Source organism: Physella acuta, unplaced genomic scaffold (assembly GCF_028476545.2).
Source record: "Physella acuta isolate Inbredline_101_S28 unplaced genomic scaffold, ASM2847654v3 ptg001179l, whole genome shotgun sequence".
NCBI classification, from domain to species: domain Eukaryota; kingdom Metazoa; phylum Mollusca; class Gastropoda; family Physidae; genus Physella; species Physella acuta.
Genome location: NW_026732696.1, coordinates 79,542 through 92,166, shown reverse-complemented (window position 1 = coordinate 92,166; position 12,625 = coordinate 79,542). Strand labels below are relative to the sequence as shown.

The following is a 12,625-nucleotide window of genomic DNA, read 5'->3' as shown; positions in this document are numbered from 1 at the left end:
AAACGACTAATTACTTTAACAAAACGAGTTTGCTTTTTTTTTTTCCTTTTACATTTTGAAAGTACAGAAGAGAAAGGTCAGCGTGACACAGGGGTCTGTATAGAACCAAGATGAGAAATGGTGTTTTGAAAACAAAATCTGTGTCCACACATGATTTACGTGTCTAGAAAACAACGTTTGTATTTAAGTAGAGACTCTCAAAGTTCCCCCAACCTTTGGTTTGATTCTGTTTTCCATCATTTAACAAACAGCCAGGTAAATAGCTGAAATGTTAAGAGAATACGTATTCAACCAGGGCGGAGCTTAGATCTGGGCAAACAAGTTGGAACTACAGTACTTTTTTTTTGGGGGGGGGGGGGGGAGGGGGGGCGCGATTAGGATGTTCAATATTAGCCTTTAAATACAATTTTTAAAAATAAATTTGAATGTCTTCTCTACATTGCAGTCTTTTTTTGTCTTAGAAAAAAAAGGAAATCAAGTCACTATCATCAAGGGATCGTATAAAAAATTTATTAAGATCATTTCCCAAAGTATATAAGAAAACAATCAGACTTTATCCACTATAATAAAATAATAAACTAACGCGAGTTGCATCTTATGTGCATGATAGTAAGCTCCAGGACCAATTTAGTTGTATAAATTATGGGAGACAATCAATGTTCCCTCTAAGGAAATGAAGCTAGTGTGCAACGTGTATTTTGTGTGCGTGGTGTTCTAAAAGTCTTATACAAGGATATATGTATTTTACAAAATGACTGCGCGGCAGCTTAAAACTACTTCGCGGCCGCGCAACCGTGCAGCTTAGAGGGAACATTGGAGACAATGGGTTTTTAAAAATGATATACACGCTAATGTTTATGAAGTTTAAGGTTGGGTTAAAGAAGACATATTTCCTAACACCAGAGGCGTAGCGAGGGGGGGGGGAAGGGAGGGGGGTTCGGACCGCACCGGGTGACACCATTTAGGGGGGTGACACCAAGGCAAAAAATAGCTAAATATTTAGAGAAAAACTTGAGGGGGGGGGGTGTGAAAATCGAAAGTTCGAGGGGCGGGGGTCAAATCGAAAATTTGAGGGGGGGGGGGGGGTGCAAATCGAAAACTTAAAAGTTTGTCCCCGGGAAGAGTCGCTACGCCTCTGGGGGTGACACCATTAAGTGCCGCACCGGGTGACACCCGACCTCGCTACGCCACTGCCTAACACTAGTAATTTTGTGTGTGTGGGGGGGGGGGGGTTCCCCATACAGGGCTACTATGCTATACAGATACGAGCCGAGCAATAATATTAATCACAATGAAACCTCATCCTGAATAATTTTAAATGCTATCACACCGTAACTAACATAGGAAATTGGCCAGAGCATCCCGCCAAGATGGCCGAAATACGATGTCAATTTTAAAATACTTCGGACATTGGCCAGGACATCACAGCTAGTGTACGCATCGGCGTCCAATGTAAGAAATACGATGTCAATTTTAAAATACTTCGGACATTGGCCAAGAGAGCCAGCCTATGCGAGCATTGGTCGCACTTATATATAGATTAGGCCTAAATTTTGTATTCAACATTTTATCATTAACCTAAATAAGGGGATACACAATATTTAGCGCATTTAATAACTATTAAAGTCCATTTTTATAAGTCATTAGGGGGTCATCCTTAACATAACGTCACGCTTTTTTTTGACGATTTTTACCTCCCCCCCCCCCCCCGTCACACGTCGTCACAGACCCACCCCCTTAAAAATCTTGTCTGATCTCTGTCAAAATAGAGTATTTTAATCAATTGTTATTACAATTTATTAAAACAGTTTTCTAAAACGCAAAACAACGTCTAAAATTCGTTTTCTAACATTGCTTTTACTTTCTCGTATATACGAAGTATAGAGAAAGTATTGTAATCGTGCACAAAAATAACATGGAATTTTGACAGTTTTCACAGTTTTACTCCTCAGTCCTTCATCACATCCGGAGTATAGAGGACTTATTTTAATCAGGCAAAAATTATAAATACTAATTTATAAACATTTTGGCGTTTTATGCGTTATCGAGTCGTAAAAAATGGACTTTGCAATTTTGTCCATTGTCTGTGTGTGTGTGTGTGTGTTTGTCTGTGTGTAAACACGATAACTTGAGTACCGTTACAGCTAGGTTGATGAAATTTCATATATAAGTATTTTATCAAAATCGTAGATCCTGATCAACTTTTGAGCGATTTCCGATAACCGGAAGTGGTACTTTTTCTACTTTGAATTTTTCAAAAGCCTATAACTTGAGTACTATTTCAGATAAATTAATGAAATTTCACATGTAAGTAAAAGATCTAATTCTCTACCTTCTGTCAAATTTTGAGTAATTTCCGTTGATTGACAGTACTAATTTACGCTATTTCCAATTTCTCAAAAAACGAATGTAAATTTATAAAGTGCTAATAATATTCCGCACTATTAAATACTATTATGCACGTTTTATTTGGCTTTCACAGGTGTGCAATTCTTTTTTCTACGAGATTTTATTCTATTTTAAAAAGTTTAAGTATTTAAAATGGATTAAAATTCATGTCCCGAGTTCCCATCCCCTGTTTTTTTTATAAAAGAATATTCGAGAAAGTTTAGGGGAGATTGCTCCCGGTTTATTTTTATAATGCAAAAGTGTGACGTCGCACCATCTGAACCCCCCCCCCCCCTCCCCTCATCACACACCGTCACAAAATTACGGACCCCCTCCCCCTACGAGTGTGACGTCATTTTTGGACGACCCCTTAACTAATACCCTATATATATATTGTGTTTATTTAATATTTACATATAATTAATTTAATTAAGCAATCAATTTGTACATAGAAGTAGTTTTAAGCTTTAAAAATGTTGAATTTCAATAATTTAATTCTTATAGTCTAGATTGTTCTTGGAAAAAGGCTATGGAAGCCCATTCATAAATATTAGCAGATGTTGTCGGATCCTACGGTTCAAAGGGTTGAAAGGGCGCATAATAATTTAGATGATGAATAGTTTTATTATAATGTAATTAATAACTTTTATGCTATTCAATGCGAACTTTGTACTGACACGGCTGGTTGCAGCTGCAAAATTAACGATTAATATTAGCGTATTGTTTAGATTTAGATCAAGAGTAGAAATAGAAATCAGAATGCGATTACGGTTTTACATGATATGGAATTTAGTTTTTATTTTGTTTTTGCTGATAGCGGTGGTGTATTTTTTCTATTCGTTAAAGAAGAGGTGAGAATGAGCTGGCGGATTGTCTTTTTGTCAACGGAAGTTGTCTGCTAATCTATTAATAGATTAAGCGTCGTGCAGCCATAGTGATGATCAGATCTCAGTGTAGATTTCTAGTAGACTCTAGATTTGCCTACCTTTCTCTCAGATACTAGTGTCTGTCTTATTGAATACTGAATAATCAATGCTAATCGTAAAATTGCTTTAAAAAATGTACTGGATGTAATTTAAAAGGTTCTATTTAAAACAAAAATTAATGAATAAAACAAAACCGATAAATTTAAATAATTTAAATCAGACCCCACTAACAAAAAATATTTAAAATATTTGCACTATCTTAGATTAGAATTTTAGAATATTCTTAGGAATCTTAGATCTACTTAATTTACTAATTTACTTACTAAGTCAAGCCTAAAAAAGATGAATTTCAATCTTGAATCTAGGAATGGACGAATGGTTACTGGCTAGGCCCAACCAAAACAAAAATGAAATTAGAATTAGATCTAGATCAAGTAGATAATCTAGAACTAGTCTAGAATCTAGTCTAGTTTCTAACTTTCTTCTACTTCTCCACAGGTAATTCAAGTAATTGAAGTTTGAGTGACAGAATAGTGAATATGGCACATGGCTTTTTAAAAAAAGAACCTTTGGTTCATCTAATTTAAACCAAATGTTTTACAGAGGAAATTAATGACAACAGGTCCTGAATGAGCTATGGGTGAAGACTCCAACTCTTGGCTGACAGATCGAGATAAATTAACAAGACTTTTAAAATTTTTGGAGAGTGATGCTACTATAGGACCTGGTTATGAAGGCAAAGTTAGTTAAGTTTGTTGTGATGTCTTCAAGTTAAACCCTAATTTTAAAGTTAATTTTCTTTGTTGTGTAATAGATTTATATTTACAGTTAATTATCTGCTATATTATGTTAATATATGTATGTTCCTATAATAGATATTTATCAATGCCTTTTTACTTTATTTTATTTTATAGAGGCAGTCAAGTTTTCCTACACATGGACGGGTATGTTGCTAGTAATTTCTTTCAAATTAACTATATGGTGGATAAAGTCCATTGCGTTCATAAGATCCTCTAAGACATAATTGTTTGATGTAAGAGATCTAGAATCTAGTGGTTAGATTTTTAAACTAAGAAAACATTTTCTTTGCCATCATTTACGGTTTTTTGTAAAAAAATTTCAATGACTACTTGGAATTTAATTTTTTTTATAAAATATATACTTTTTTCAGTCATAGTTATTATTTATTAATAATCACAATTTTTATTTTAAGGTTTCTTATTTCTTCATATTTTTCATAGAGAAGCCTTGCTAATTCTTTGGATTTGACTGCAAACACTGAACAAAATGCGACCTTTACCCTTTCACCACCTCTGATCACCCAGCATGTTCCAACTTTTTATGTTGACAATTGGTCCACTATAAAAAGAGGCTAGTTTCAAATTGTTTTTAACCTTCTGAAGATTTGTTTTAAATTCTTGAAAATGAAGGTTGTTTTAACTATGTGGTTAAGTATAACAGTTTTTAATCTAACATGGTTTGTCACATGTATTTATTTATTTATTTATTTTTTATGCTAATAACTTTTATTTCTCTTATTTTCTATTTTGAAATCTATTAACTAGTAACATCTTTGAGTTGTATTTTACTAAAATCTGTTAATCTTTTCTAGGAGACACAATACTTTTTCCAAATAGTCCAAGAAAATATGGTCCAGCATTAGGAGGTAGTCCCATAACACTTGAAACAGCAATAGTGAGTAATTTATTTTACAATTGAATACAAGATTTATAGATTTTTAATGATGCTTTTTTAATGATTATCTTTGGTTACATATTTAACAAGCATTATAAAATTGTGATCAAAAGTTTTCACACCTGTTGTCATATATTTATTTTTGGTGTTTATATTTTGTAAAGCGCTTATTAATTCAACTTAATTTAGTATAATAAATTTTATTTAGATTTTTAATAAATTCACTAACAACTTAAAAATTTCTACTCCAGGAATTGAGAAAAGTTGTTCATGGATCTGCCGTCCACTCACTCTCTAAAGAATGGCTGAAAGCAACACTGGAGTTCTATTTTTTAGAAAGTGCATTCCCTTTTGGCATTCAAACTGCTAAGGTTGTTACATTCAACTTCAATAATTCATTAGGTTAGAGAACTAACACTTCTAATAAATAGTTTGTTCCATTTTGGTATAAGTAGCTTAGTGCTGTTTCAGTAAAACTATTTTCAGTTTAATATTTATATTTTCATTGAAATTATAAACCAGACTTCATCAGAAGAGATTTGTTATAGTTTCTGTTATCTTTAAAATTATAACTTCTTTCATTATATTTTATTAATATTAATATTATCTATCAGTACAAATGTAGATATGTTTGAACATATTTTAAGTACATTATTCAGTTAACTGTATTTTACACATGTATTAAAACTATGAAATTATAATAAAATCTCATGTAACTAGCTTTGAGTAAAATACACACTTGACCATAATATTACTTTCCGCAGTGTGGAGCGAGGGGACTAGCTCTGTGTGTTCAAGGTTTTATGTTAAAACATTTAATATTTGACAGAGAGTACAAATCTTCTGTTTTATTTGACGTTGGGTAAGTAATAGACCAAACTTGTTCATTAATTTGTTCATCAACACACTACATCATTAAATCTTGGGTAACAATAATCTTGGGTAAGCAATAGAATAAAGTTTAGTCATTTGTTCACTAACAATGTATTAGCTTTAAATTTTGGGTAAGCAATATAATAAACTTTAGTAATTTTTCATTAACAAAATGTAATCTTTAAATCCCGGGTAAGCAATACAATAAATAAACTTTAGTAATCAGTTCACCAACTATGTACATCTTTAAATGTTGGTTACGCAATAAAAAAATTAATTTTGTTAATTAGTTTAATTAACATTTTGCACTGCATATACATTGTCATTTAAAAAAAGTTTATAATAGAAAGACACAAATGAGTTGAAGATGGTTGACTGTTTGATTTTTACAATTCTACTGATTATATCTTATGACTTGCATATGTAGTGATGATGTAGGGGTAATATAGTGATTTATACATTTTCAGTGCACTAAGTGATGATGTAGGGGAGGTGTAGTGTTTTATACATTTTAAATGCACTAAGTTAGTGATGATGTAGGGGAGGTGTAGTGTTTTATACATTTTCAGTGCACTAAGTTAGTGATGATGTAAGGGAAATGAAGCGTTTTATACATTTTCAGTATTTTAAATTAGTGATGATGGAGGGGTAATTCATACATTTTCAGTATGTTAGTGATTATTTATGGGTGATGTAGTGATTCATACATTTTCAGTGCACTAAGTTAGTGATGATGTAGGGGAGGTGTAGTGTTTTATACACTTTCAGTGCATTAAAATAGTAGGGGTGATTTATAAATTTTCAGTGTGTTAAATTAGTGATGATTAACTGGTGATGTAATGATTGCTACATTTTCAGTGCGTTAAAGCCTAATGCCTTTGAAAGAAGACGAGCTCTTATTGGTGCTATCTGTGAGATCCTGTGGCAGGCTGGGGACAAGAGAAGATGCTGTGTTTGCTTGAAGCAGGAGGAGGTTTGCTTTGGGCCAGATTACAGATACAGGCCTGATTCAGTCACAGAGAAGGTATCACTAGTCGATGTTACTATTTAATATTACACATGCATTTTGAAACTTGTAACTATTAACTGCAGTACCATCTGTTTATTTACAAACCATATAGTAGTTATAATAAAACTCAAAGTAATCTATTTATTCAAAGTATATTGGACTTTTTAAATTTTATAATTTAGATATATTTACCAGAAATATCAAAATTAAAAATGCTTTTTAAGATTTCTTAAGCTATGATAAAAAATTTGTGATCTGATGAATATTTTGAAGTTTTTCATGAAATGCTTTTTTTTTTTTGTAGAAATACTATTTGTTCAAACTTTAAAGAATGAATTATTCTAATCAAAATCTATAAAGTTAAAACAGTGTGTATTTGCAAGGCAGTTTTTCCAATTATATGGCTCTTTACTGTCATAAATATGAAGATATAGTGTCACATTTAAAAAAATTTATCATGATGCTAAAAATGTTGTTATTAAAAAAGAATATCTTAAATTTATCTCAAATCACTTTCTGTACTTTCTAAATATAATGCACACTAAATTCTCAGTATTAGCTTTCTCTCAAATATTTTGTTTACTTTGTACTTTATCACTTACATTTTAAATTTATTTTTTTATAAGGTCTATGCTGTTTTTTTTTCTTTATTAAGTCACATGCACATTTGTATCACTAGCTTCAGCTTAATGAGTTCAAGAAGTTTGAAGATTTACAGAATTTTATTAAAAGAAATCTGGACCAGGTAACACATAGCACTTGATGACAATTTTTTTATTTTGTTCCTTTGCTACTTCAAAAAATGAATTGTTTTTCATTTACTGATTCATTTTAAATGTTTGCCCATTGTTTCTGAATTGTCTCTTCATTTATTTTACTGATCTAAACTTTAGTTACTTTTGACATTTGGTTAAGACGAATTGACAAGTAATTAAGACATTTTACATATGATTTTGAACTGTTCAAAAAAAATTTCTTGATATGAAATATAAAAAATAATTATTTTCTCTATTTATATAAGTGCACACAACTCTAGTAACACTAATATATAAAATGCATTACTTCCCTTTTGTTCACATTTGGTTCACAAGCCGTTTCAGCTATTTCACTTCACTATTGTAACCAAAAGTGTATTTTAGAATTTAGTGAAAAAACTCTACTTAGCTGACTATTATACTCCCTTTTAATTTTTTTTTTCAGTTTCAAATAGCTCATGGCAATGGCTGCCTTCTTTTTCTGTACAGTTTAGTTCTATCCAGAACTATCCAAAGGTCAGTCTGTTTGTGATTAAGAAAGATTTTATTGTGTTTAAGATATATGATCTGTTGTGAAGAAAAAGTATTTATTGTGAAGAAAAAGTATTCATTGTTAAGAAATGTAATAGGTTATTGTGATTTATTATTGAGGCTTATGATGTATTGCTATTGATTTATCATTAAGACATTCTCTACCTATTTTTTAAACTTTTAAAATAGTTAAATGGCAAAGTAACTTCTAGAGAATTTTTAATTTCCATTTCTTTCTCATATAGGCCTACCATGTTAAAGAGTTAGTTTGCATTTTTAATTGTTATTTTATACTTATTTTTCTAAAACTTGTGTGTGTGAGACTTTCTTGACTTTGTATTTTTTACTCCTTGTGGAACATAGGACCTCAACCATTTTCTTCCACTTTGTACTCTCTTTGGGTGTGTATTTTTCCATCTCTCAAGACATCCCTTCCTGCAGTCTTTATTTCTTTTAGAAGTCTCTGCTTCCAGATCTATCTCAGGCACCCTCTCTGTCAACTCACCTGAGAGTACCTGCGTGTGCATTAGTAGATTTGTTTTCTAAGCCAATGTTCTTGAATACATACAATAGCAATGTAAACTTAAAGTATTATTTCAATGCCATAAGTAGACATAGGAATGTAATATAGTCCTGGAACAGACAGAGCAGCTTTGGGGTCGTCCATAAATGACGTCACACTTGTAAGGGGGAGGGGGGATCCGTAATTTTGTGACAGTGTGTGGGGAGGGGGCATTCAGATGGTGTGATGTCACACTTTTGCATTATAAAAAAGCAATGTTAGAAAACTCATTTTAGCCGTTATTTGCATTTTATAACACTGTTTTAATAAATTGTAATAGGAATTGATTAAAATAAACCCCCCATTCCACTCTGTACCAAAACACCTTTATGAAGACTTGCGTGAGTGTTATAAATTTGTTATTTTGCTTTGACCACTCAGAGTGCGAGAGGACTTCCAGGTTAGAAGTGAGACCAAATTAAAACTGCTAACAGACATGGAGGAGCTGACCCAGAACCTGGTCAACCTGACCCTAACTGGCAGCGCCACGCCTTACCTGCACAACGGGGAGATTTTGTATGACGACAGAGGAGCCTTGCTGGTAACTTGGTTTACATGTACATGGGAGTTAGAGTAGGACAGATGAAGTAGAGCTCATGTTTCTGTAGCCTTTGTTTATAAAAAGGATAATGTAGTCAATGCTGTGCCTAGCTGTCTTTGTTTGATTGAGTCTTTATTGGACTCTCATGTGGCTCAATTGTCTTAATGGTGTGGCACATGGGAGTTAGAGTAGGGTAGATGAAGTTCTGTAGCCTTTGTTTATAAAAAGGATAATGTAGTCAATGCTGTACCTAGCTGTCTTTGTTTCATTGATTCTTTATTGAAGGCTCATGTGACTCAATAGGGCTGGTAAGTAGGTCACCAAACAGTTATGTGGCTCATGCAGGTTTTATAGAGCCGTAGAACTGGATGGTGACCTACTTACCAGCCCTATTATCTTAACAGTGTGGCTGTGGCGGGGATTTTTTTATTGCTCAATCATTTATGGTAAACATACAGAGAAGGGGGCAGGGTGGGTTTGATAAGGAGTTATCCTGTGAGGGGTAGGGGGAGGGAATTAACAAAAAAAAATAAAAAAAAAAAAAAACAAGTACCAATCAAAGATTTTTTTCCAACAGTCTTTTTTATTTTTCTCAAAAAAATGTACTTGAAAAAATAAATAATCATGTTGTAAGTATTGAAATGTACACAGACGGGATAAAGGTTATAGACCAAGTAAATGTAATCAATTTTCATGTGGATGTTATTTATTGATGACACCTAAATTTTATAATGTTTACTCACAATATCTGTTCCTTCCTCTACTAGACTGATTTAAACAAAGTACATAATAAAATTAGCCATCCTTTGTTTTTCTAGCCTCATCCAGTTCATGGCATTAGATCAAGGAGTGGTGTAGGATTTTTGTTTTGGGACAAGGGAGAAGACCCAGAGAAAAGGACTGAGGTAAGAGTTATTTTTTTGTGCTTGTGTACTAAATTGTTGGTGTGAGTAGTAACATCATTAATCCTCACAGACACTTGATGCCATGAAAAGCAAAATGAAACGTAATAAATGGAACATTCAGTAAAATTATTGAGCCATCTTGAGGTTCTGTTAAAATTAAGATTTGGTCAAGGGTTGTGTGTAGACCTAATGTTAAGTATAGAATAAAGTATCAAGATGCAAAAAAAAATGCCTGAAAAACATCTTAAATATTGAAAGAAATTGTTACAAAATAATCATTCACAATTTATTTTATTTTATTTTTTTTTGTATTTGATTACCATTCTCCTTATAAGTCGCTTATGTCCAGAAAGAAAACTATTTTATTATTTCCTAGGTTGGTTCCATGCTGAAAACCCCAACAAACCCAATCTGGGTAACCAAAGTCAATGGCATATTTGGCCTACTTTTTAGCCTGAACCCAGATTTAGTGAGTGACTGGAGGGTTGAAAACAAATTTACCATGTGGTATTATACAGGCTCAGTGATGCAAGCTAAACCCACTGTCTTATCTATAGGTATGTGTCAGTTATTTGTTAAGGGGAGTGTGATTAAGCTTTAAAAGGAAGTGTGTTATAGTGTGTGGTGGAAGATATGAATGTGTCATTATACGATTAAAAGGAAGTTTGAGTTAATCCAACATTTTGGAAAACAAAGTTTAAAAAAAACATCAAGAAAATAAACAATGACATTTAGATTGGGACTTCATCAGAATAATTTGTTAAGCATTCTTTGGATGATTATTCCTTGTTTGTTTTATGGTGAGCAATGAATCACAGATAAAGAGATACATTGAATGAAAATGAATAAAATTTTCCATGAATGATGGTCAACATCAATTGAAGCTTAAAATTTTGTGTAAACCTAATTTTACAGTATAAAAGAGTTCTCACAGAGTTAATAGTAGATTTTAATGTTTATTATCAACTAGAAACAAGAATTGGGAGACCTAGACCAAAGACTGGCTTTGCTAGACGAGAGGAGGAGAGCAAGATTCCCCCACTGGAAAACTGTATCATGACCAAGTAAATTTTGTTTCCTTACATTATATTCTGTGGGGCGGCATGGTCTAGTAGTAGAGCACTGGACTTTTAACCCAAAAGTCTCGAGTTCGAATCCAGTTTTAATTCAGGTTCAGTAGAACGTCCTTGAGTCCACTCAGCTGTGATGGGTACCCAACTCATGTTAGGGAATGTAGGTGGCTGACCACACTATCCCTTCATAAGCAGAGGTCACAGAAACAGGTGAACTTGCCTCAGCTAGAAATGTCAAATATTCAACACCTGACTGGGATTTCTAGTGACCTACTTTTAATGATGTCTTGTTCTTGTTTTAGTAACCCACTTTAAATATCTTGTTCCAATGACATACTTTTAATGATGTCCTGTTATAGTGATCTAATTTTAATAATGGCTTGTTTCTGATGACCTAATTTTAATGATGGCTTATTATGATGACCTACTTTTAATGCCATATTGTTCTAGTCACCTACTTATACTTATAATGAATTTTAAAATAATCTAATTCAGATGGTATGGGGCAGATGTAAAATGGAATGGATCAGCACCATTTTTGTAAGACTTCACAATAGACCAGACTTAAGTAAGGATGATTGGTTTTTTGTAAGGCTTCAATAGAATCATGAAATATATTGGCACAATTTTTGTAAGATTAATACAAGACTAGTGTAAAAGGATCAAGACTTTCTACAGACAAATATTTGGATTCCTCTCTGATAGTTTTTCTTGTGGTGAGATGCTTTAACAATTTTTTTTTAGAAACATTTCTCATTGTTATTGTGGGATATTTTTTAGTCTTGTGACTTCTAAGATGTTTCCACTAATGTACATACACTACACTGCTAAATACAGTATTCAGCGTGAAACAATCCAAATAAGTTCGTCAATGTTTTATTGTTAATTTGTTGAGCATAATATAAGTATTGTTATCATTTTGAAAAAAGATTATAATATTAGTGTAACAAATAACAGTAACATGTTTTCATGCCATGACTATAAAGTGTTAAGTAATATTGTAATGAGCATCTAATATTTAATTTAAGCATGCATTTGTATGTGTTACATTTTTAAAAAAAAATTATTTATTTATATTTATATTTATTTATAAAAGTATCACCTGTTTTAAAATTTGACTTTGATAAATAGATGTGATATTGTTTTTTTTTAATTTGTATTTTATTGTCAATTCCATTAGAATTTTTGAAGTCTTTCACTCATTTGACTCAGTGTGATTAAAGTATGAAAGATAACTCTAGAATATCTAAGTAACAGTATTATTTGTTTTGTTGCTTTGTGTTCATCATATGAATACATTATAAGTGGCCAAAATGCTTTTTTTTCTGATCTCTAATAGTGTTTATTGATTATGATAACATTTTCTG

The 12,625-nt window shown here is 32.2% G+C and overlaps 1 protein-coding gene across 1 annotated transcript; it reads left to right on the top strand.

The window, feature by feature from the left end:
* Window positions 1–3,889: 3,889 nt before the first annotated feature.
* Window positions 3,890–12,620, top strand: LOC131956842 (inactive ubiquitin carboxyl-terminal hydrolase MINDY-4B-like). Its single transcript, XM_059321451.1, has 14 exons — window positions 3,890–4,055; window positions 4,229–4,258; window positions 4,556–4,685; window positions 4,927–5,009; window positions 5,261–5,380; window positions 5,774–5,871; window positions 6,741–6,906; window positions 7,571–7,636; window positions 8,092–8,162; window positions 9,121–9,280; window positions 10,099–10,185; window positions 10,562–10,742; window positions 11,156–11,249; window positions 11,754–12,620. Exons 1-14 carry the CDS (start codon window positions 3,951–3,953, stop codon window positions 11,800–11,802), a joined length of 1,440 nt encoding a protein of 479 aa, XP_059177434.1. The 5' UTR covers window positions 3,890–3,950; the 3' UTR covers window positions 11,803–12,620.
* The last annotated feature ends 5 nt before the right edge of the window (window positions 12,621–12,625 follow it).

What these genes read in the sequence shown, in the direction of transcription:
- LOC131956842 (XM_059321451.1), top strand. Translation starts at nt 3,951, where the DNA reads ATGGGTGAAGACTCCAACTCTTGGCTGACAGATCGAGATAAATTAACA. An exon ending in TTGGCATTCAAACTGCTAAG is followed by an intron (nt 5,381 to 5,773) that starts GTTGTTACATTC and finishes TACTTTCCGCAG; the next exon opens with TGTGGAGCGAGGGGACTAGC. An exon ending in CTATCCAGAACTATCCAAAG is followed by an intron (nt 8,163 to 9,120) that starts GTCAGTCTGTTT and finishes TTGACCACTCAG; the next exon opens with AGTGCGAGAGGACTTCCAGG.